Source organism: Gymnoscopelus braueri (genome assembly GCF_963280865.1).
Source record: "Gymnoscopelus braueri genome assembly, chromosome: 11".
Taxonomy (NCBI): Eukaryota; Metazoa; Chordata; class Actinopteri; order Myctophiformes; family Myctophidae; genus Gymnoscopelus; species Gymnoscopelus braueri.
In genome coordinates, this window is record NC_137613.1 from 20435618 (window position 1) to 20459017 (window position 23400).

A 23400-nucleotide genomic window follows, 5' to 3' on the forward strand; every position below is an offset into this window, starting at 1 on the left:
GTACGTGTGTGTGTGCGCGCGCACACACACACACACACACACACACAGACACACACACACACACACACACAGGCTAGGTTGACTTATAAAGTATATAAATCCCACGTTTCCTAAGTTGTGTTAAATTGTTGTTATTTTGTTACATTGATTTAAGTGAGCTCTAGTAATAGTAAACAGCGTACTTTGCTATATTTGCCATATAATACAGACAATTTATTTACAGAAATCTCACCTTCAGAAAAGGAAATGGTCCATTTAAAATAGTCTGTACAGTGTTATTAAAACAAACACACCAATGACAAAATTACAGTTAATAATCACATTGCAAGTTGCAATGTAACTCCAGTTCAGTGGAACAACATTGAACAGGATGTCATTTATGTCTTCTTGTCTTTATTGGGTGTATATATAGGGTCATAAAATATCACCACAACAACACTGACCTGAGCATACCTTTGTCTTTTAATCTGAACTGTGTACCGTTTAGTCTACTGTGAAACCGTGTGCTACTGTCGCCACACAGAGAAGCTGTGGTTATGTTTATACTGTACAATATACTATTGATCATCAGGCTTAATACCCAGATGTTTTGTAAATGGGGTTTAATCTGCCCAATAAGACCTTGCTCTCCTCTCTGGTCACGGGAGCCCAAATGAAGTTGAATGAGATTTTAATCTGATGACAGCCTTGTTAGGGGGTTCCAGAGCTAGGGAACAGAGCTGGGCTAACTGGAAGGGCAGGCCGGGTGCTAATTGGGAAGAATTAGCTGAACACACAGGCTGAGATTCTATACCCGGCTGTTAATTATAATAATAATAATAGCGCAGATTTATATAGCGCTTTTCTAAGTACCCAAAGTCGCTTTAATAATGTTCCTGTACACATCACCACACATGCACAGTAACATCCTCAGTGTTAAGAGTGTATGTAACATGTTTTACTCTCTGAGTTATATTAACAGAGGATTTTACTGAGCGGCAGTCTTTAGGTAGGCATGGGTTCAAATCCCACCTCTGCCACCAAATCTGGCACACTTATGACCTCCAATGCGGACATAGCAAAATCCAGAGTGTTAATTTAATTTAATCATGCATAGCTTATTACATTGTAATTCAACCGAGGTATCCTGTTTGGTACCAAATTATTGGACATATTTGGGGGGGGGGGAGAATTGGCCAAAAAGATGAAAAAATAGGAAGTGAAAGTGAAACACAATTCGCCCAAACAAGGAGGAGACGCACAGACATGCCACTCTGTTTAATTGAATTGGGATGGAGAGAGAGGGTGACGGAAGACACACACGAGAGATGTAGAGAGGAAGAGAGAGGAAGATTAAGGCTGATAACAGGAAAGAGAGAGAGAAAGCCAGAGGAGGGGACGGGAAGGGATAAGCATACTGCGTGTGGTATTAGGAGCGTTTAAGCCTTGTCTGGTATTTATAGTGTTGTTGACGGCCCTGGGAGAAACGACAGGAGATGATGGCTAACCGTTGACTCTGCATAGAAAAACAGAGCAAAGGAACAACGTAGGACGGAAGAAGAGAAGAGAACTGGAGGAGTGGATGCAAAGGGAAACGAGGGATGGAAACAATGGAGTGATGCCGCTGCAAGAGGAGAAAACGACTTGAGGGGCATGTTGTTGACGTAGTACATAGAGAAAGATACAGAGAGAGAGAGAAACAGGAGGGAGGGAGAGCAGTGTTTGAAAACTCTTCATGTGTGAGCTTGCTTTTTGTGTGTGAGTCACTGTCTAGACCGCTTGTGTGTGTGTCTGTACTGCACATCTATATGTGTGTTTGTTTCAGTATTGCACACCTGCTGTGCTCAGTGCAATCACAGATTATCATACCTGCTGTGCTGTCACCTGCTGTGCTACCGCCATTGCTTTGATTATGCCATCCTTGACTTCCTGGTCAAGGTCACGTGACGCTGCGTCACTTCTGCACTGTGCATTTGCTGACTCGCTGTTTTTCTCCTGCCCGAATGGCTCGTGTTGATTTTACAAAAAAACATGACGGTGCAGAAATTTATTTTGCATGGACTTTTGCAGACCGTCAGATGCGAGGCACGATTTTGAGCCATATGGTATCTCTGCAAAAAGGAGGAGGTTTTAATTAAAATATGAATTTGTAACCGTTGGCTTTGACAGCTGAGATAAATGTTGAACACGTGTGTGTCTGAAGTTGCTGATTGTGTAACGTCTGCACTCAACACATTGTTATGTCTGTTTGGAAAAGCATGAGTTTTGGAAGGAGGCCAGAAATCTGATCGGGGTTTGTCTTCAATAGAGCTACACACCGACGTGAGCCATCTCCCTAGATACCGTACACACATACACTAGCACTGGATCTGATCTGCCTCTCCGTGGGTCTATTTTCCTCTCTGTATTAAATTAGATGATAATATCATCAGTCCAGAAGGGCTTCTCCTGCGGAGACTGAAGTCAAATCTCAGACTGAGTCACTCTGAAGACCCTGGACTCGGAGAGCAGACCTGCTGGAGGACTGTTGACCCTCACACTAAAGCATATCCAGGAAATTTGCTCTGAAGGAAAAGAAAGGAAACAAAACAAAAGGACATACAAGGAGATATCAAGAACTCACTGTGTCTGTTTTTTGTCAACTTAGAAGAGCTGCGTGTCTGTGTATGTGTGTGTGTTTGTGTCCAGTGTGTGTACGTTTGCAACGAGAAAGCATACTCAAAAGACCAGACTCACACTTGACTAGATTACGTAATCATAAAGCGACGTATCCAGGACTTTATGAAAGCACTGCTCTTTGCACTTCCTTATTATTCACTACTGTAAGTGTGCCTCTCCTTTCTAGGTTACGGTATACTTCTGTTTTTATCTGCTCCCCGGACAATACAAAAGGAAAAAAGAGGCTCAGAGTGCCAAAGGAGAACAAACATTACCTTTTTTATAATTCATTATATTCAGTCAGTCCATTACTAGGTTGTCCTTTGCGAAGAAGATTTTATTTAGGAGAGAAGTCGCTTGAATAAAGGAGAAATCGATTACTCAGCACACACAACACATCTGGACAACAAGAGGGCCGTACTACCTTCACAGAGAAAAAAGGTGGATGACTCAGGTGAAAATGGAAGAAAGAAAGTGATTGAGGTAGAGAAAAAGCCACTGACAGCTACGTTTTAAGCCAGCATGTGTATTCTACAAACGAAGAGAGAGAGATGGAGGTAGAGTGCCACAGACTGGTGAGGCAGCAGTATGCAAGTGAGAGTGCAAGTAAATAGAGAGCCTTGAGTGAGGGAGGGAGGGAGAGGGAGGAGAGAGAGAGGCAGTCCCTTTTTGGACCAAAGGAGGGAGGAGTCAGTGCCACGACTTTGACACACACGTGTGAGAGCAACTGCTTACCACCGGGAAAGAGCAAATGACAGAGAGAGAGAGAGAGAGAGAGAGAGAGCACTGGCCAAGTGGACTGACATGGCAGTTTTGGAATGGACCGCAGCGGGAAAGGAGTAACAGATAGAGAGAGAGTGAATGTGGGAGGCAGCCAGGCGTTTCTCTTGCTGCGTAAGCGAGCTTCACTCACAAAAGCCTGAGACTTGTGGAACTCCTACTCTTGCTGCTGGTGGGACTGTTTTGGAGACGTGTGCAGTAGATAGACGAGACTGGCTTCTCTCCTGGATTACCTACCGTTTACATGAAATGAAGGACTGCTAAACGTGTGGACAATGTGGCCAGAGTACAGTAATGAATGTCATCTCAACGCTCACCTGTACTCACTCATGTGCTGTGCAGGTCAGTAGCTGTCTTCATTTGTGTGTGTTTGTGTGTCTATCTGTTCACATGCCCATACAGGAGCTGTGTAGTGTTTGCAAACCTTGTTTACATAGTGCCAACATGCCCTCTGCGACAGCATTGTCAGCACATGTGAATGTGTGTACGTGCACGTACGTCTGTGTTTGGACAGTAGTGATTTGTGCACATGCTGAGCACATCAGTTGTACTACTCAACAGGAACTGTATCAATCAATGCACGTTGCAGAATTCTCTGTTTTACTCAAGTTAAGTTAAGTGTCAGGATTTTTGCAGTGCAGCTCTCAAGAGAGATATATGGTATTGTGTGTGTCTGTGTGTTGTGTTGTGTTTTGTTTAGACTGTGTATGTGTCTGAACAATGCCTTACTGTTTAGTTTAATGAGTGCCGTTCCGTGGCTGTCTCTCACACACGCACGCACACACACACACACACACACACACACACACACACACACACACACACACACACACACACACACACACACACACACACACACTGTACAGTACGTTTTGAGGCTTACTTCAACTCTTAACATGTCAGTCTGTCCTCTTTTGCGTTTACATACTTGTGGTTAACTCCTTAATTGGTTAAATTAAGCCACACCTTGACCTTACTTCTGCAACTGCCTGTAGTTGCACAGGCAAGTGAAAGCATTTTATTTTGATGCCACCTTGATGCACTTCATGACCTAGAGGCTATAGTTCCACGGAAAGTGTGTGTGAGGATCCTCTGGGCCAACCTGCTCGGTTCCCCAGGCAGGTTTTGTGGAGTGCGGAGTGTTGCACTATGTGACAACATTTTTGCAAGAGTGTGTTGAGACACTGTATGTGTGTCTTGGCCCTGAGGCTAGCCCTCTTTGTAAAGCGTTGCTATTGAGCGAGCGTGTGCGTGCGTGTCCTACTGAGAAGTGACCCTGAGTTGTAACAATCAGAGGCATTTTGGCCTAAAGCTCTCTCCTTTGAAGTAACCAATTGCTTGTAAAGGTGCAGTAGCCTACACTCTAACAGACACAACAGAAACCAACTTTTAGTGTAGGCCCTACAGTACATACAGTTACAGTATTGGAGTCTGTGTTGGCATTGGTTAAGCAAATAGCCTTGTCAGTCAGTGTATTTACATAGAGTACCAGTTGGACATGCACTGTAGGTGCTGTAAAAGAACGTGTGTCATACAGTAGGTGCTTATGGAATGTTTGTGAGTGTCGGTGTGTATGTATTGTGTGTGTGTGTGTGTGTGTAGAGACGTATCTTTGAATGAGGAAGTGAGGTGGCCTATCTCTCTCTCCACATGGCTGCGCGCTGTCGCAGTGTCGCCACAGCAACCATGTAAACAACAATCAGGAAGTGGGAGGAAATACTTCACGGTTGGCCTCTGATTGGTTGGAGCTGAAACACTTTGATTGACTGGAGGGAAAGTCCTGTTCTGTCAGTAGTGTCAGTTATAGATAGAGTTGAAAAGTCTTAAGAAGAGAGAAGAGCTGCTTTTCTTTTTGTTTTGTTTTTACACATAATTTCTTCCATACAGTTCTTCTTTCCCCTATAAACACATGAATCTAGAAGCTACTGTATGTGGTCGGTAGTGCTATGACTTTCGACCTATGACTTTGATTAAATTATCATCTTCAGTAACAGTGTGGCTTATTTTGTAGAATTGCGTAACTGGCTTGTTATGAGGTCAATGTGTTGTTATGGCCCAGTGGAGAAACATATGAGCTCATTTTTAACCCATTAAGACTTGAAGCTGATTCTACAAAATGAATGCCTTCTAAATCTGTAGCTCTCACACTTTCAAGATCTGCTATTTTTGAATAGCCAACGCAAAAATCTAAAATGACACAGATCAGACGCTTTCCCGGTTTTAATGTTAAGGACCGTTTTACCGTTGCTTTCAAAGGAAGTGTGATAGAAAAGAGGCGGGAAAGGACGAAGGGAGAGAGAGAGGGTCTGCGTTCTCTCCCAGACAACCTGATACGAGGAGAGGAAGAGACTGGCTCCACGGGTGTGAGGAGTGGGATCGGGTGGGGGTGGGCTGTAGATAGCGCGGACATGTCCCCCAGCATCAGGCTCTATTCTGGGCCTGTCTACCTCACTGCCCCTCGTGCCCTGACCAGTGAATGACGCAGCACTGGCGCTCTGAACTGAGTACTGACGGCACACAGCTCTTTTGGAGCTCAGTGCTATAGACAGACAGACAGACAGCAGAAGGCAACAGTAAAAAAATAACCACAGATAAGACGACCCCAAACAAGATTTGTGTTTAGTTTCTTCCCTTTTTGGTCTACGTATCTCTGTGCGTACCTAAGGCTTTGCTTTTGGCTACTTTGTGGTGAATCTGTGTAATGGGAGGGGGAAAGTGTTTATAACCTCAGGCTTCCGTTTTTTTGAGGATGTTGCCTGCCTTGCTGTGAGTGAATAATGCTGCTGTAGCCTCCGTTACAGGGTGAAAAGACAGAAAGGTGTAGAGACGTGTCTGTACAAACCATATAAAATGTTTTTATTTTTACAAACCATATAACTAAATGTATAGAGTAAAGCATCGGTTCTCAAAGTGGGGTCCCCAGGGGTCCTTGGGGGGTGGGGGGCTACCAGGGGGTCCCCAGCAGAAGTAGTTAATACAGCGTCACGATCATTTGAACCACTTAAACCATATTTTATACTTTGGCTCTTCAAAAATAGCAGATATACAAGCTCGTGAGCACAGGAGAGGAATGCATCAATCGGTGCAGTTCGGGTGATGCCGTGACACGGTTCGTTCGATATGAAGCTGCGTTGGTTATGGTATCCATAGCAATAAACGTCATCGGGTCCCCCAGAAAAGCAGGTTGCTGTGAAGATGGAAATAGCATGCTTATGAACAAACCGTCTATCTACAGTATGCGTCACTCAGAAGTTCTGCCATCAGCTGTGTGTGTGTGTGTGTGTGTGTGTGTGTGTGTGTGTGTGTGTGTGTGTGTGTGTGTGTGTGTGTGTGTGTGTGTGTGTGTGTGTGTGTGTGTGTGTGTCCACAGTTACAAAGGCAGTATTGAGTGCAAGACCTTGAGTTACTGACTGTGTGCAGGTTTTGGAGAAAACATGTGTGTAGCATCTTGATAGGACATTCATCTTTCAGATGAGCTCTCATTATGAGATCTCTGGTTCCCATCACTGCTGAACCAGCTCCAGTTAGAACACTGACTCATCTCACTGATGTGTGTGTGTGTGTGCGTGCGTGACACAATTCAAGTCATCTTCTGCACTGTAATGGTTGTGTTTGAGTTATATAATGATTAATCTTTCTCTCTCTCTCACCCCCTCCTTCCCTTCATCTCCCTCTCTTCTTTTCTTGTTCAGATGAGCGAGACCGGGTACAGAAGAAAACTTTTACTAAATGGGTCAACAAGCATCTCATAAAGGTATGTATTTTTTATTTTATTTGATTTAAATGTTATTAAATTATGCAGGGTATTTGTCATATCTGCCCTGTGCACCTTTTGTTTACGAAGCCTAAAAGAAATGGAATTTTTATTCATAATGTTCAATGCCAAAAACACAATTAAATTGTTAATCACAATTATTTGTGCGACAATTCATCGTCAACTTAAATTTGTAATCATGACAGCCCTTGTGTGAGTGTGTGTGTGTGTGTCTATTATTCTGCCTGGCTGCCTGTGGTGTAAGTGTGACCACACACCTCAGCAGCAGCAGACTCCACCATTGAACTGATAGATTTAGCATCAGTCTGACTCTCTGGACTCTCATCCAGACTCTGGATGGCAGCACTGCCTGGCTTTATCACTAGATGTTATGGATCTGAGGTTACATCTCCTCTGTCATGTTTGGCAAGTGACGGGGGATGAATACACATGACCACATCAATGAATGAATGTGCAAGGGATAATCAATGGGGAGCGGATCATTATTGAGAAATAAACCCCAGACAGGGTCTAATCACCCTGAATATATTGACCCAAAAGAAACAAAACAAAGGATTTCATTGCTTACAGTAATAAAAGTATTCCATTAATTTATGCCAGGTGCATCCAACGCGTTGATAAAATATAATCAATATTCGGTTACTGCATTGTCTATTTCTCGTTTCAAATGTTTTCAAAGACATTGAGAGCAATGTTTAGCTGTAAATGACATTGTGTGTTTGTTTACATGGCTGCCAAGTTGGATACAGCACAAAATCAAGCAGTGCAGGTCTGTTATTTATTGAGTTCAGCGGTCATTATTCAAAAATAACACACCGCTTCGCTAAATTTTTTATCATAGAATCAAGCATTCAACCAAGCCGTGTGTTATTAATGATCGTCAGGAACAATAAATGAATGAATTGAATATGAACGTTTTTTTTATATGAATACCGACTTAGCGAGTGGTACACACTACTGTGAAGTTTATTGGTCCTCACCACCAAATACAGTAATGTGTACCGACACATTTGGCAGTGCCATTAAAGGAGTTAATAAATTACATTGCTTGCATGAACAGTTTAATGAGACTAAATGCTGCTGCTTCTTGAAAAGATTGGCTTGAATGGTCACAGCTTCTGAAGTGGACAGCCAGTGTTCTCCTTAACTCTCTCAGTGCCACGCCCCGACATATCCCGAGTTTTTCCCGAGTACCCTCAGTGCCAGCACGAGAAATCCCGAGTTTTTACTTTTGACTGTGGTCGCGCTATTCTGTATATTTTTCATGATCACTTTCGCTTCCTGACTACATCAGACTCACCCGGAGCCGGATGTAAAAAAAAAAATTCATTTCCGGGTCACGTTGTTTTTCTCCGGTGATTTTCGGCCAGAATAGGGAAAGTCACGGTTTTTCACACGGTATAAAAAGCGAACGGAGAGGTCCACGTCTACTCTCTTTGGTCTGGGTGACGATCAGTCATCGTAGTCGTGTATCGCATCGTAATTTAGCGCGATCAACGATTGTCGAAAATGTCAACATCCGGTTCTGACCGGATATGACGTGAGCCTGTTTGGGAGGGGGTGAGTGAGCCAGCGAGATCATCAATGTGTCGATTTGTTGCTCTCTACTGGTAGAACTGTATTATGGGTTTAAAACCCCAATCAGATCATTTATTTGAATGAAAAATTACAAAATTACAAAATAAAAAAAAACGCAAATTCCTGGCAGTTTGGGAGTACTTTATGAAAATACTCTTGGCACTGAAAGAGTTAACGTGATTCTGGAACAGAATAATTTTGACCTTTGACCCCCACTGCATGTTTGTCTAAGCTTTAGACAGCTGACACGCTGCTGGCATGAGCACACACGGATGTACAGTATACATAATGTAATAATACACGCACATACAGTACAGATACGCATAATGTGCCCCTCTACAGTCTAACACACACATTCTAACACACACATTTAACATCTTTATTTGCGTTCACATTTAACAACACGTCTCACACACACACACACACACACACACACACACACACACACACACACACACACACACACACACACACACACACACACACACGCACACACACGTACCTCAACCAACACGTACTGTACCTTACACACTCCACAGAGACTATACAGCCTGCTGTCAGTGAGAATGAGAATGCGGATCATTCGTGTCACATGACTATGGAATGGGCATTCTCTGTGACCCCATAACTCCTCTACAGTAACTCAGGGGCAGGGCAGAGCCAGCCCCCCCCCCACTGTAACTCTATAGTGGCACAGACTGGCAGAGGTAACCAGGGACTGCAAATGTAGGTCGGAGAGGGACAGATACAGTATGAGACAGGCAAAAAAAAGAGAGACGTGAATTTGATGTGCTTTTGTTGTGCAGGATGCCATTTCAGTCTCTTGGATTACCTTTTTTTCATATACAACTTCATTATCTGTTCTATATGATCCTGTTGCTCTGCTGTAATTGCCGTTGGCGACTGAATTTCCCTCTATCGATCTATCTGTAGATCTGTCTAAGTGAATAGGATTTGTACCCCCTGCAGACTGGCCAAAACTTTCACATTAGAAAATAATATGGATACACAACGTATACAGTTACATTTGAACACAGATCTAAATATATTGCAATACACATGTTAGACTTTGCAACCATTACCGATTCGTTTTTATAGTCTCTTATAACTTTTATAGTTTTTATAGTTTTTATAACTCTTTTTATTTATTACATTTTTTGTGTTGTACAGTCTGTACAGAGCTGGTTGCAGCTTATCACAAATTACGTGCTGCTTGTTCGTTGTGTTCCTGATCACATCTTGAAAGAGGCCCAGACTCAGACACTGTAACTGAGGAGGAGGCAGAGCTGGCAGAGAGCCCTTTGGACAAATTCAGACTGCCCTCATTTACCCCTTGCTGTCCCTTACACTTGCCCCGCCCCTTTCAGTTTCATTCAGTCTAAACCTCGTCCCACTGTGTCCTACAGTATATTACATAAGCCCAGCAGTCAGTTAGAGGACGGGGAGCTCTATGTATTCATGAGAGCCCTGAACATTTCCATTGTGTAGAAAGAGCACTGATGAAGATGATGGTAGGAGTGTTAATCACTTATACCCTATATATTTCCTTGGCCAGAGTCCCCCAGGGGTCTATAATTGGCCATCTCCTTTTTCCCTATCGTCAGTCAGTCAGTCAGTCAGTCAATGAAGCAGTGTAATGCCCTGAATGTCTGCCCATGTAAAACAGGCCACCTCCATCATGTTACTGTACCACGTTCACCTCTCCCACAGCTTATTGCTGACACAGAGGACAAGAAAAAACACAGTAGAACATGTTGACTGTTTTATTTTCGGAATACAGCATTCTGTACTAGTACACTAGGGTTTCCCAAACCGCTCTTAAGGGTGGTGCATCAGCAGTACAGGGAACACATAAAGGGGTCGAACTGTCGGATAAGTCCCCATTTTGGTCTCTCATTTGTAACTTCACCTGCACTACCACACTCAGGAATGTACAGTCTATGTAAACTTTTAACTACTTAAACCCTATGTACTTAGTTGACCAGGATCCCTCAGGGGTATACTGTATACTTTGTCCCCTCCTTTTTACCCCCTACACTAAATCTCTTCACTGATCGTAGCCAATCTACTGCACAAGCTGACATGGTCATTGTCACCTTGTAGACCTGCTATTTTTGCCGAATGTTGACCTATTTTTGTCAAATGTTTGCCTATTAGGACATGCCCAGAATAGGGACGCTAGGGTTCATGTTAGTTAGTTAGTTAGTTAGTTAAAGTTTATTTCGGTCAATACAACCATACACCCATATGGCATTTCATACAATTAACGAAAAGAACAATTACAAACAAAAACAAAGCAGAACAAAACTGCTTGACCGAAAAGGCGTAGGCTGAAGCTAATAGCTTATAGCGCCTACCCTTCTTGCATTGAATAATCTATTAAAACAGAAAATCTTTTTTTTATATATTTTTTTTATACTCAAACATTGAAAAAGAAAATATTCCTTTGCTATATAAATCTAAATAAATATATACATATATATATATATATATATATGATATATTTCCAAGCTATACAAAACAGAAATTCAATCACATATCAATCATTGATAATACTTCTATTCTTCAAATAATTGCTTAATCAACAATTCCACATCACTATATTTACTATAGCAACGTATATCATTGTGTGGTTGTGTGGTTAAAAGGAGAAGATGTGAGAGTGAAAAATGGCTGGAATGTTGATGATGATCACATAAGGAGGAAGGATGGCTGGTAACAAGGGGAGGATACCAGTGTGAGTGGGAGGGAGAATGTATGTGTGGTTTTCTCATGTATGAGACAATACGCCACCCTTCTATTTAACATTAGTTTTCCCATCTGAAACATAGAAAATGTCACAGAGATTGGGGTTAAATAGAATAATATATCTATTTACTAGTGGACCAGTACTGATCGTTATTCATATATAGAGACATCCACATGAAAACATACAGGAAAGAGAGCTTGCTAGAGATGTACAGGGAGATAGAGAGAGAGTCACAGATGAAAAACAAGTGATAGATTATGCACATAATGAAAAGCTGAAGTGAGACTGACAAGAGATCAGTCAGAATACAATGACTTCACCTATTAGGAGTTCAGATTGTTATTATGTGACATCATCACTCGGTGCTCTGTGACCTCAAGGCATTTCGTCAAGCGGTACCTGGAGAGATGTGTTTATAAAGGCTTTATCTGTGTGCCTAAGTCTTACCTGAGGAAGGCTACCCACAATGCGAGCACACACCAGTACAAACACTGTGCTAACCACAATGAGTTTCAGTCCACAGCCTGTGACAACAGCCCAACTATGCAGTGACACACACTGTTGGCATTGCGAAGACATGACCAGGCCAGTAGCTGTGTCATACAAGAGGTCAAGGGAAGATTAAAGAATGTTCTCATTCAGACCTGCAATCTTGCAAACACATCTGTGAGTTTCCTGGATTGAGGTTTCCGCTGAAGTTGTGCACAGTACATGTGAGACTGCCTGGTTGGATCAAAAGGTCTAGTCTGTGTACTTCCTTCAGGTGTCTAAGTAAACACACCTGGTGGATTGGAGTTGCACATATTATCTTGGCATTTGTTTTACACTATTTGGACCACCAGAAAGGAGGAGTTAACTTGATCAATATAATTCAGTAATGAAGTGAGCTGTCGGTTATATAAATCACTACCAGTGGACATAATGGTAGTCAATGTCAAACCAGGACCAAAGTAAATAAAACGGACAATGAAAATATCTATGTGTGGGTTATAAGAGCAGCTTTTTTACTGTGTGTGTGCGTGTGTGTGCGTGCGCACGTGCGGCAGGCACTGGAGTCTGTCTTAGAACCAGAGAAGTCTGACAGTTGCTGGTCACCATAGATCAGAAACAACAAAGACGCATGCACACACACAAATATAATGATTTAACAACCTACAACTATACATCACCAACCTCAACCAAATACATTTGTGCATTTTTGTGCAGACACACGCACATGGCACGTGCATATTACTAAATTAAAATCGCATTGGACCATGTTGAGCCTGTGGAAACTTGCTAAATGATCCTGGTCCTACAGCCACAATTACCACACACTGTGGGTCTACTGTAGGTCTGCTTTCTGTCTCCAGAATCACAACTACATGTGGAGAAGCAATGTTCAGTTTTTCTGCACCACATATCTGGACCAAACTCCCCGAAAACTGCAGGTCTACTCTGCTACAACTCTGTTCCTTTAAAACAAAGCTAAATACTTAATGTTTGCAGATACTTTTTACTGAGTTTTTTTAATCATTTATTCTACACTGTAATTGTATGCTTTTTTTCTGTTAAATTTCTACTTAGTTTTTTTGTTTTTTGTATCAAATCAAATCAAGTTTATTTATATAGCACATTTAAAAACAACTTTTGTTGTACCTAAAGTGCTGTGCAGAGCAATATCAACAGCACACCGGAACAAACAATAATAAAACAACATACAATATACAATATAAACAGTCAGTAGTATAGAAACAGAAGCAACGTCAGACAGCATATATAACCAAGGACCACAGATAAAAACCAAAGGGTCATCATATCAACAACATAACGGCCAGAAACAATAAGTTAAGAGCCAAAACAATATCTCAGGGGGATTCAAATGCTTGTGAGTAGAACAGAGTCTTGAGCCTGGATTTAAAAGATTCAAAGGTACTGTATTCAAAGGTGCTTTTATAACGTGTGTCTTTTGCACTGTCTCTGTACTGACTCTTCTTAATGTCTTAATGCTTAAGAGTGTTTTTCACATCAAGCAGGTGTAGACCATAGGTCTTCTAATCTAGAACAACATACATGCATTATGCTATTTAACTAATGTATGTGCTTTCAGACGACCAGCAAGTGGTTTATTCGATTTCATTTGGGAAGCCATTTCAATCTACCCAAGACTGTCAAAAACAAAGATGTACATTCTGTGCTGTATAACGATATACAGCACAGTAGTGCTAGGGCAGGGGTTCCCAAAGTTGGGGTCGGTCGTGAAATTATCATCAAAAGTCAAAAGTCAATCAAAAGTCATACTAAAATACATTACAAATGCGCACCGAACATGCAAGTTTATGTGCATAAATTACCTCCACGGTTAGGTGGGGTCGCGAGTCAATGGCCGCATTATTTTGGGGGTCGCGGGCTGAAAGGTTTGGGAACCCATGTGCTAGGGGAACAATATAAATGTGCGATGTACAGTAGGCATGCTTTAGAATAGATGACATGCGTTCAAGGATGTAGGATATAGGCCTACTTGGGGAGTTGGTAGCATGGTTGCTGAAGTGAGATGTTAACATTTTCACAAAAGCAGCATTAGAAAGTTTGCCAAATAACGGTGAAAAGGATTTTCTCAATCCCCCAGCAGCATGCAGCAAAAGAAAAAGAAAAAAGCAGTAAACTGTACCTCGGGGATACACTGCTTAAAAAGCATTTTGCAAGCACTATACAAATAAATTTGTTTTACTGTAGGCTCATTTCAGGCATCCTAAGCTGGGATACTGATCAATTAATTAATGTACCCCAGAACTAATCTCCACGTGAACGTGACATTAGCTGATCTCTGTGTGTAGTGGTGTCAGTCTTTTTGATGTGTGCCAGCATAATAAACCAGCACTATCGTAGTATATACTGAAGTTCACATACATTATACAAATAATATGCACCAACATGCCCACACCTAACTCTTTTCAAATACCTAACAGACACACATGTGTGCACATTATACACACCATAGACCCGGGCTCAACTCTGTGAGCGATCGTTAGCAGAAATATGCCAAGGCTGCGTTTGCTGTTAATACGCGGGACAAACGAACCAGTGTTGGTGGGTCAGAGTGTGGAGCGGTCTCACAGGTGGACACAAACGGGAAATGAGTGGGGCTCAGTAGAACAGGGTGACCTGCCAGGAAAAGGACCCCTTTGTGTTACATTTGCTGAGTGGGTCTTCCAGTAAGCTGAATTATCATGTTGTAATGCAGGGATTGACAAACCTTTTCATACCAAGGACCCAAATGTCCATAGACTGTGGTGGTGCCCCACATTCGAAGTGGCTTAAAGAAAAGCTGATCTACATCCTCACATTTTGACAAGTTTGAAGATGTTTGAACTTTTTCGAATTTTTTGACGGTTATGACATGCCCAAAATAGGGATGCGAGGTTGAAAGTGGTTAAACTAGCACAATATTCTTATGAATTAAACTTGAATTGAAACTTAGTTTTCATATTAATTTAATTATTTATTTATTTATTTTCAATTTGCTTTTCAAATTGGGCCCTCTGGTGCTCCCTGGCGGCCCCCACTTTGACAATAATGGACACACACACACACACACACAAAGATATACAATGGAGTCATGCAATAAGAAAATATAAATTTTGTACTGTGTATTCCGGCAGCTCGTAATAAACTCATTATAATCTTGAGCGTTCAATTAACCCAAAAACTAATAGTGATCTACAAGCTCACAACACGTCACATTGTGACTTGTCGTGAGCTTGTCTTTTTTTACCTACTGTAGATGTCTTGAATTGTTTTGAAAATCTTCACCTCTAATGCCATAGCCAAAATAGGGGTGCCATAAGTGGTTAAGTTGAGGCTTATTGTCATGACACTGTTGCCCTCTGCTGGCACAATTTGGCACTACAGTTTTTTGTCATCAGGCCAGGACTGCAGTAAATCACTGTTTGCAGCAACTTGTACTTTGTGAGGCACAAATATGTTTTCCCCCGTTTAAGTTGTACACACTATGCTGCTGGAAAGCCCCAATTTTCTGTTTTGACTTTGACATCAGTGTCCTGTGCTGTGGAGCCGATTTATTTATATATATATATATTTTATTGGTATAGTATACCATGGCACACACGTGACCGCACACTTAGCACTGACTGGACATTACTCATTGTGCGATGCCTCTTTATGTCTTCGTCAGTCCCTGTCTCTATCCCTTCTCTCATTACCCTCAGTTCAGTCCAGAGCACTTTAGTCCGTTCATTTGTGGTCCATCCTGTCTGTCTCTCTGTCTGTCTGTCTGTCCAATCTGAATGCCCCGAAAAGAAAAGACGTCCTACTTTTCAAACAAAACCACAGCGTCGATCTTCTCGACACAAGGCCTGTTTGGCTAGCCTTGACGAGTCACCATGTCAACCGATGTCGCCCCCGGATACCATGGCATTGATTCAGCCGCTGCGCGGTGTGGGGGGGGTCACAGCTGGTGCTGACTGCTGACTTGGGCCGCTGTTGCCAAGGTGACGTCTGTCCCAGTGTGAGCTGGGCTACGCAGCTTGGCATATGTCAACAGTGATGAAGTGGATGTAGATGTACTGTGGTATTGTGTGTAATTAATGCTCTCTGACTCTCCCTCCCTCTCTCTCTCTCTCTCCCTCTCTCTCTCTTCCTGTCTCTCTCTCTGCCAGGTGAGGAAACACATCACAGACCTGTATGAGGACCTGAGGGACGGACACAACCTCATCTCTCTGCTCGAGGTCCTCTCGGGAGTCACCTTGGTATGGACAGCATGCAGTACACACGCACTCACACTCACACGCACAAAGACACACACACACAGCACACACGGCACAAACCTAAATATTTCACCCTGGCCTAGCAGATCTATTGGGTTAAGTGCACTAGTGCAGTGGTTCTCAACCTTTTCAGGCCACGACCCCCAAAATAATCAGATTTGAACTGGGGACGCCCCACCCGGACAAGCACTTGGAATTGTAGGAGTTGATGCATTACATTTAGTTTAACTCGGTTCCGCAGATACATATTATGAAAATAGACGATCTACAAGCTCACAACCATTTTATAAATTAGGCTTAATCACTGCAACAGTCTCCTGGGCGTGGACCAAGACTATCTTAGATGTATTTTATTGAGCCTGCATGACATTTGCTCACATATCTATGATGGCCTTGGTCTCTATCTCCCTATAGTCACTGGAAATCCGCGTGCACAGCCCATACTTCTCCGTACATGTACAAATGAAACATATAAAGTGCTGCCCCTGTAGCCACGGATGCTATTGGGAACCTGTGTGCGTTATCCGTATTTTTCAATAGATATGCGTTTTAATCCCGTCACAGTTTTATTTCCTCGTTTACAACCTGTTTAGATCTAGTGTAATACCGGATTTTACCTGATGCGCCCCACCCCACCCATTGAGGAATACAGGGAACCTCCGACTCAGAGGGGATTAAAACCAGTGGTGGAAAAAGTACTCAAATTCTTTACTTAAGTAAAAGTAACAATACTGCAATGCAGAAGTACTCCGTTACAAGTAAAAGTCCGGAATTCCAAATTTACTTGAGTAAAAGTACAAAATTATTGGCATCAAAATGTACTTAAAGTACCAAAAGTAAAAGTACTAAATATTTGAAAATGGCAGATCTACAAGCTCACAACGCGTCGCGATGCGACGTGTTGTGAGCTTGTAGATCGGCTATTTTCAAATAGCCTAGGTATAAAATAGGGTTAAAGTGGTTAATGTATGTTTCATTATATCATAATTTACATCTAAAAAGTAACTAATAACTAATGTTTTCAAATAAATGTAGTGGAGTAAAAGTACAATATTTGCCTCTGAGATGTAGTGGAGTAAAAGTATTGGAAATTGGAAATCCTCAAGTAAAGTACAAATAGCTCAAAATTGTACTTAAGTACTGTACTTAAGTAAATGTACTTAGTTACTTTCCACCACTGATTAAAACACACATACACATGTACGGAGAAGTACAGGCCTTGCACGTGGATTTCCAGTGACTATAGGGAGATGGAGACCAAGACTATCATAGATACGTAAGCAAATGTCAGACTCGATCAAATACATCTATGATAGTCTTGAACCAAGGCTAGGGCGTGATAAGACATGAACACAGTCACAAAGCTGGCAGGCAGCCTATGACACAGTCTGATTTAATGGCACACGGGTACACTGGCACACACAGGCTGCTGATGGTGACCTTGGGACATGTACACGCTCGCGCGCGCACACACACACACACACACACACACACACACACACACACACACACACACACACACACACACACACACACACACACACACACACACACACACACACACACACACACACACACACACACACACACACACACACACACACACACACACTCCAGTAACCAATGGACACACTGCTCTGTTCTGATACTGTCGCCAGTGTGAACCCTCATCTATAAACTTTGTGAGTGAGTGAGTGAGTGTGTGAGAGTGAGTGAGAGTGTGAGAGTGAGTGAGTGAGAGTGAGACATGTCTTTTTCCAGGGAAGAGGAGTGGGTTAGAATATTTGTGACTTTCTGTTACTGTTAATCCATCCAATTCCTTATTTTTTTTCATTTGTTTCTCTCTCTCTCTCTCTGTCTGTGTCTCTCTTTCTGTCTCTCTGTCCATCCATCCTCTGCCCTCATCATGCACAAACTCTCATGTACATTATATTATCTCTCCCTTCCTCTACTCATCTTTACTCCCTCCCCCCCATATTTTGTTGCAATAGCAACTCAAGGGCGGCCCCTCACTGAAGCGGGTGTGTGTGTCGCGGGCCCCCCCTCTCATCTTGCTGGGAGGGGAGGATGAGGAGGAGGAAGGAGATCAGGCAGTACGTTTGACACCCCTTCCCCCCCACAACCGTCACCCCCACTTACTCTTAAACTCCTGTCTTGTCACAGGTCCCTAAAGGCTCCCCTCCGTCCTGTGTGCCAAACCTGAACATTGCATGAGAGTGCTGTGTCATTGATTTCAACACCACCACACTGTCAATTATTATTTTAGATTAGCCTGCACACTGATGTTGTTTATAATGAACTACAGTAGTCATCAACACTGGATATGTGTATGTATTGATAATGGACCATGCCAGTACCATAGTCAATACATTATTCACAGCTTTGTCCATATACATACCCTGTAGATCAGAGGTACCCAAACTTATTAGCTCGAGACCCAAAAGAGAAATATGATGTCTCCCCGGGACTCAAACTAGTGAAAATAGCCGATCTACAAGCTCACAACACATCGCATCGCGACTTAATAAAAGTATTTTCCCCCCCTTTAATTAATGGATTTTCCCCCTTTTTTAATGGAATTCTTTTGGGGGGAAAACCCATAATAATTGGTCCGCGACCTACATATGGGTCCCGACCCACTGTTTGAGAACCAGTACTGTAGATTTTCTGTTTCTGTTAGCATATGTAATGCTGTAATTTAGTGCTCCAGTGTGCTCCAGTCTTCTAGGTTTCTCATTTTATGGTCCTGTGCCAGAGAAGCACCTGATTCAGCCATTCCTGCTCTAATTCAGCATAGACCGTTTTCCCGTTAATGCCGTTACTTTTAGATTTAGTGTTTGTTTACGTTTTCTCCATGGTCATAAAAAACGACAGAACCCACGTGGTTAAGAAGTCATGGACGTTTGCATTTCATTCAATCAATCTTTTCTCCAGGGACTTTTCAAATCAATCCACACAAGAAAATGCATTAAAATAATGTAATTGTACTATGTGTTCGATTTCCTGTCTCATTCTGCAAGTAGACTTTCATACCGAAGTACTGAAATGAATGGAATCCAATGTCTTCCTTGAAAATCAAACAAACTATGCTTTGGTTAAATGGTCGACAGTAATGTCAAAAATTCCAAGCCTGTGCTAGTCGGTACCATATACAGACCTCCTAACCAGACTGATTTCTATGAAAGACTTGAGGAGTGTTTAGCTAAGGTGGAGTGTGCGGAGACGATTCTTCTTGGTGACTTTAACACAGACATGCTCTGTAAGGAAGCGTCAGTGTATAAGTCATTCAAGGGGTTTTGTCATCGGCACTCACTCCACCAGCTAATCACCCAGCCCACAAGGCTGTGTGTTTCCACTCAAACTACCATAGATCTCATTCTAGCAACGGACAAGGACAAAATCCTCAATAGTGGTGTTTCTACCTGTGGCATATCTGATCATAACATGATCTTCTGCACCAGAAAGAAACGTAAACCTAAGAACGGTTGCCACAAATCAGTCACGATCAGAGACCTCAAAAACTATAAGAGTGAGGACTTAGATCGCAGGCTAGAGGAACTGGACTGGTCCGACGTACTAAACAGCACACAGGTAGACGAATCTTGGCTTGGTTTCAAAACCAAATTCATTCAAATTTTGGACAGTGTGGCCCCCATGAAAACCGTCATGGTCAAATCCCGCCCGGTACCATGGATGAATTCGGACATCCTTACTGCCATGAAGGTCAGAAACAAAAAGTGTTCTGAGCTTCATAAAGGTAGGATCAAACTCGCCAGGTGTTTTAACAAAGGTCTCGAATCCCACGTAGCTAAACTTGTAAAAGAAAGAAACAAGCTAAGAAACAAGGTTAATCGCATGCTCGAACTAGCAGAAAAAAGCTTCCTCGATGACAAAATTGAGGAAAACAAAAGCAAACCACGAGAGCTTTGGAAGCTATTCAACAACCTACTAGGCTGCAGCAAGAAATTGAAAACCAGGTTTACAAACATAAGCCTCAAGGTGAATGACACTCTCATCACATCCAAACATGAAGTGAGTAAAATCCTCAACATATTCTTCACGACCATAACCTCAGATTTGGTTGAAAAACTTCCCCCTCACTCTGGGTGCTATGGTGAAGAACATGTTGACTTATTTTACAAAAAACAGGGTGTACGGAAAGATGATTTTAAACTCTCCCCTGTGAAAACAGAAGAGGTGTTTAAAAAATTGAGTGCTCTTCATCAACACAAAGCCACAGGCCTCGACAATATCCCCGCCAAATTTCTAAAAGACTCGGCCGCCTCCATTGCTCCAATCATTACCCACATAATAAACCTCTCCATCATACAGGGACGGGTCCCTAACGATTTCAAAAAAGCAAGGGTGACCCCTCTGTACAAAAAAGGAAACAAATTAGACCCTGGCAACTACCGCCCTATTTCTATTCTTAGCTCCATCTCGAAAGTCATGGAAAAAATAGTCTATGAACAGGTCGATAAGTATCTTGCCGAAAAAAATCTAATTTACAAATTCCAATCTGGTTTCAGAACAAACCACTCCACTGACACATGCCTTCTCTATTTGAACGACTCTATCAAACAAGATGTCGACAAGGGCAAATATTGCGGCATGGTCATGCTGGACCTCCAAAAGGCCTTTGACACCGTCAATCACCCAATTATGATCAATAAGCTCAAAGCAATAGGTTTTGATGATACGTCAGTGAACTGGATGAGATCCTACCTGGAAGGGAGGGAGCAAGTGGTGGAAGTAAACGGCACCCAGTCCCCCCCCCTCCCTGTGACTTGTGGTGTCCCACAAGGAAGTATACTAGGACCTTTACTGTTCCTGATATATGTGAATGACATGTCATCGGCCTGCGACTGCAAGCTGTTCCTGTTCGCAGATGACTCGGCCCTGCTAGTCTCGGACAGGGACAGGCTGCAGGTTGAGAAAACTCTCAGCTCCGAACTCAACAAGATCTGCATCTGGCTCTCTGACAACAAACTTTCATTACACCTGGGTAAAACTGAATCCATCCTCTTTGGGTCCAGTCCTAACCTTAGCAAGGCAGAGAGTTTCACGATCAAAGTGGGTGATAATGTCATCAAAAGAAAGGATGAAATTACCTACCTGGGCTCCATCTTGGAGGCAAACCTCTCCGGTAACAAAAACGCCGAAAAAGTGATCAAAAATGTCAACCGAACAACACGCTATTTGTGGAGGATTGATCGCCTAGTCAGTAAGAATACTCTGAAGATTCTTGCAGGGGCCCTCATTCAAGGTCATTATGATTATGCATGCACTTCATGGTATCACAACACCTCCAAGGCCTTAAAAACAAGGCTCCAAACATCCCAAAACAAACTTGTAAGGCTACTTCTTGGCCTCAATCACAGAACCCATCTAACCCCTGCTCATTTTGCTAGGATTGGATGGCTTAGGGTTGAGGACAGAGTACAGCAACTTGCTATGGGCCTGGTCTTCAAGATACACCACAACATTGGGATCCCCCTGTATTTGTCAAAATACTTCAAAAATGTTAATGAAGTCCATGATCATAACACCAGAGGCAGCTCCACTGATCATGTTCAACCCAGATTTGGCTCAACTAAGGGTATGAACTCATTCTCATGCTATTCATCAAAAATGTGGAATGCCCTACCAAAAGGAGTAAAGGAGTGTAAAACCCTACTCACTTTCAAAACTGCCCTAAAGATACACCTTCAGGAGGCTGCAATTCGAAAATGGCCCCTGTCTAAGTCTTAACCTACCCCTCCCTACCCCCCCCCCCCCTCTTTCATTTTCCTCTTTTGTATATATATATATATTTTTTTTCTCTCGTCATACCAGTAACCTGAAAGCTGATTGTATGACATTCTGTATAGTAGTGTGTATATCTGCCTGCCTCTTATATTTCATCATGATTTGTGTGCATGGGGTCCTCATCTTAAACAAGCGTAATGCTTAATGAGGGTTTCCAGTTTAGTAGACCTTGTATTGTGAATTTGTACTTCCATGTACTGTTATGTACTGTCATGTACTATTCTCATGTCTTTCTAAATAAACTACATCAATCAATCAAACTGTGAGTTGTACTCAATGGGCTAAACATGCCAGACTACCTGTGTAGTCCTTTAAAAAAACTACTTACTGTATATGTTGTATTGATATTTGATTTTTGTTCATACTTAACACATTTGAGTGACACAAGTAAATGTGTTGCATGCTGAACAGTATTCATCAAAGTGTAGCATAATATCACTAGAGTCTTTGTTAGTAGCAAGCAGTGATGGAATAAGTACTCACATTTCTAAGTAAAAGTATCAATACCCTAGTTCGATATTCAAAATTTACTTGAGTAAAAGTATAAAAGTAAAAGTATTTATGCAGAAGGTCCCATTTCACAAGTTTTCAGATGTATAAAATGTATAAAAATCCTTTGAAAATAGCAGATCTACAAGCTCACAACTCGTCGCAAAGCGATGCGTCGTGAGCTTGTAGATCGGCTATTTTAATTGCCAAAGTATATATACTGTAGTTCTGAAGTGGTTTTGTAATAATAATCAAAATCTAGTTACTAGTAAAGTTTTCAAATAATTGTATCGGAGTAAAAGTACAATATTTGCCTTTGAGGTGTAGTGGAGTAGAAGTAAAATTATAGAAAATTGGAAATACTGTACTTAAGTAAAATTGGAAATTTTACTTAAGTACAACACTTGAGAGTAATTGTTCTTAGTTACTTTCCACCACTGGTGGCAAGTGTCAATTGATATTCATGCCACATACACAATTATCAATATAATAGTATAATACAGTAGGTCTACCCTGAGACACACCCACACACCTCGTCTCCGCATGGTGTGATCTCTCTCCTCCTTACATTCTCTGCTCCACAGCTTGATTATTGCTGTATTGTGGTGGGACTACACCTTAAAAGCCTCAGTGTTGCAAATGGAAACAAATGGACCTATAGAGTTAAATTAACACTGAGGATTTTACAGGTGTACAGTCATGATTAAGCCCAATTTAACCATACCTTGCCTAACTTTACCAGTGTGAATACACTTGCCTGCATCCTTGTGTGTGTGTGTGTGTGTGTGTGTGTGTGTGTGTGTGTGTGTGTGTGTGTG

At 42.1% G+C, this 23400-nt stretch overlaps 1 protein-coding gene across 11 annotated transcripts in view; it reads left to right on the forward strand.

Moving 5' to 3' along the window:
- Window positions 1-23400, forward strand: part of macf1a (microtubule actin crosslinking factor 1a) — a 301232-nt gene that overhangs the window by 116160 nt on the left and 161672 nt on the right. For 8 of the 11 annotated variants that reach the window (XM_080442892.1, XM_080442889.1, XM_080442897.1 and 5 more), the window contains 3 exons: window positions 7110-7171; window positions 16178-16267; window positions 18277-18378. In XM_080442892.1, the coding sequence (XP_080299018.1) occupies window positions 7110-7171; window positions 16178-16267; window positions 18277-18378 (254 nt within the window). Of the gene's footprint in view, window positions 1-3509; window positions 3760-7109; window positions 7172-16177; window positions 16268-18276; window positions 18379-23400 lie in introns of those variants that run through there. The other 3 variants (XM_080442895.1, XM_080442891.1, XM_080442899.1) reach the window with 2 other exon arrangements.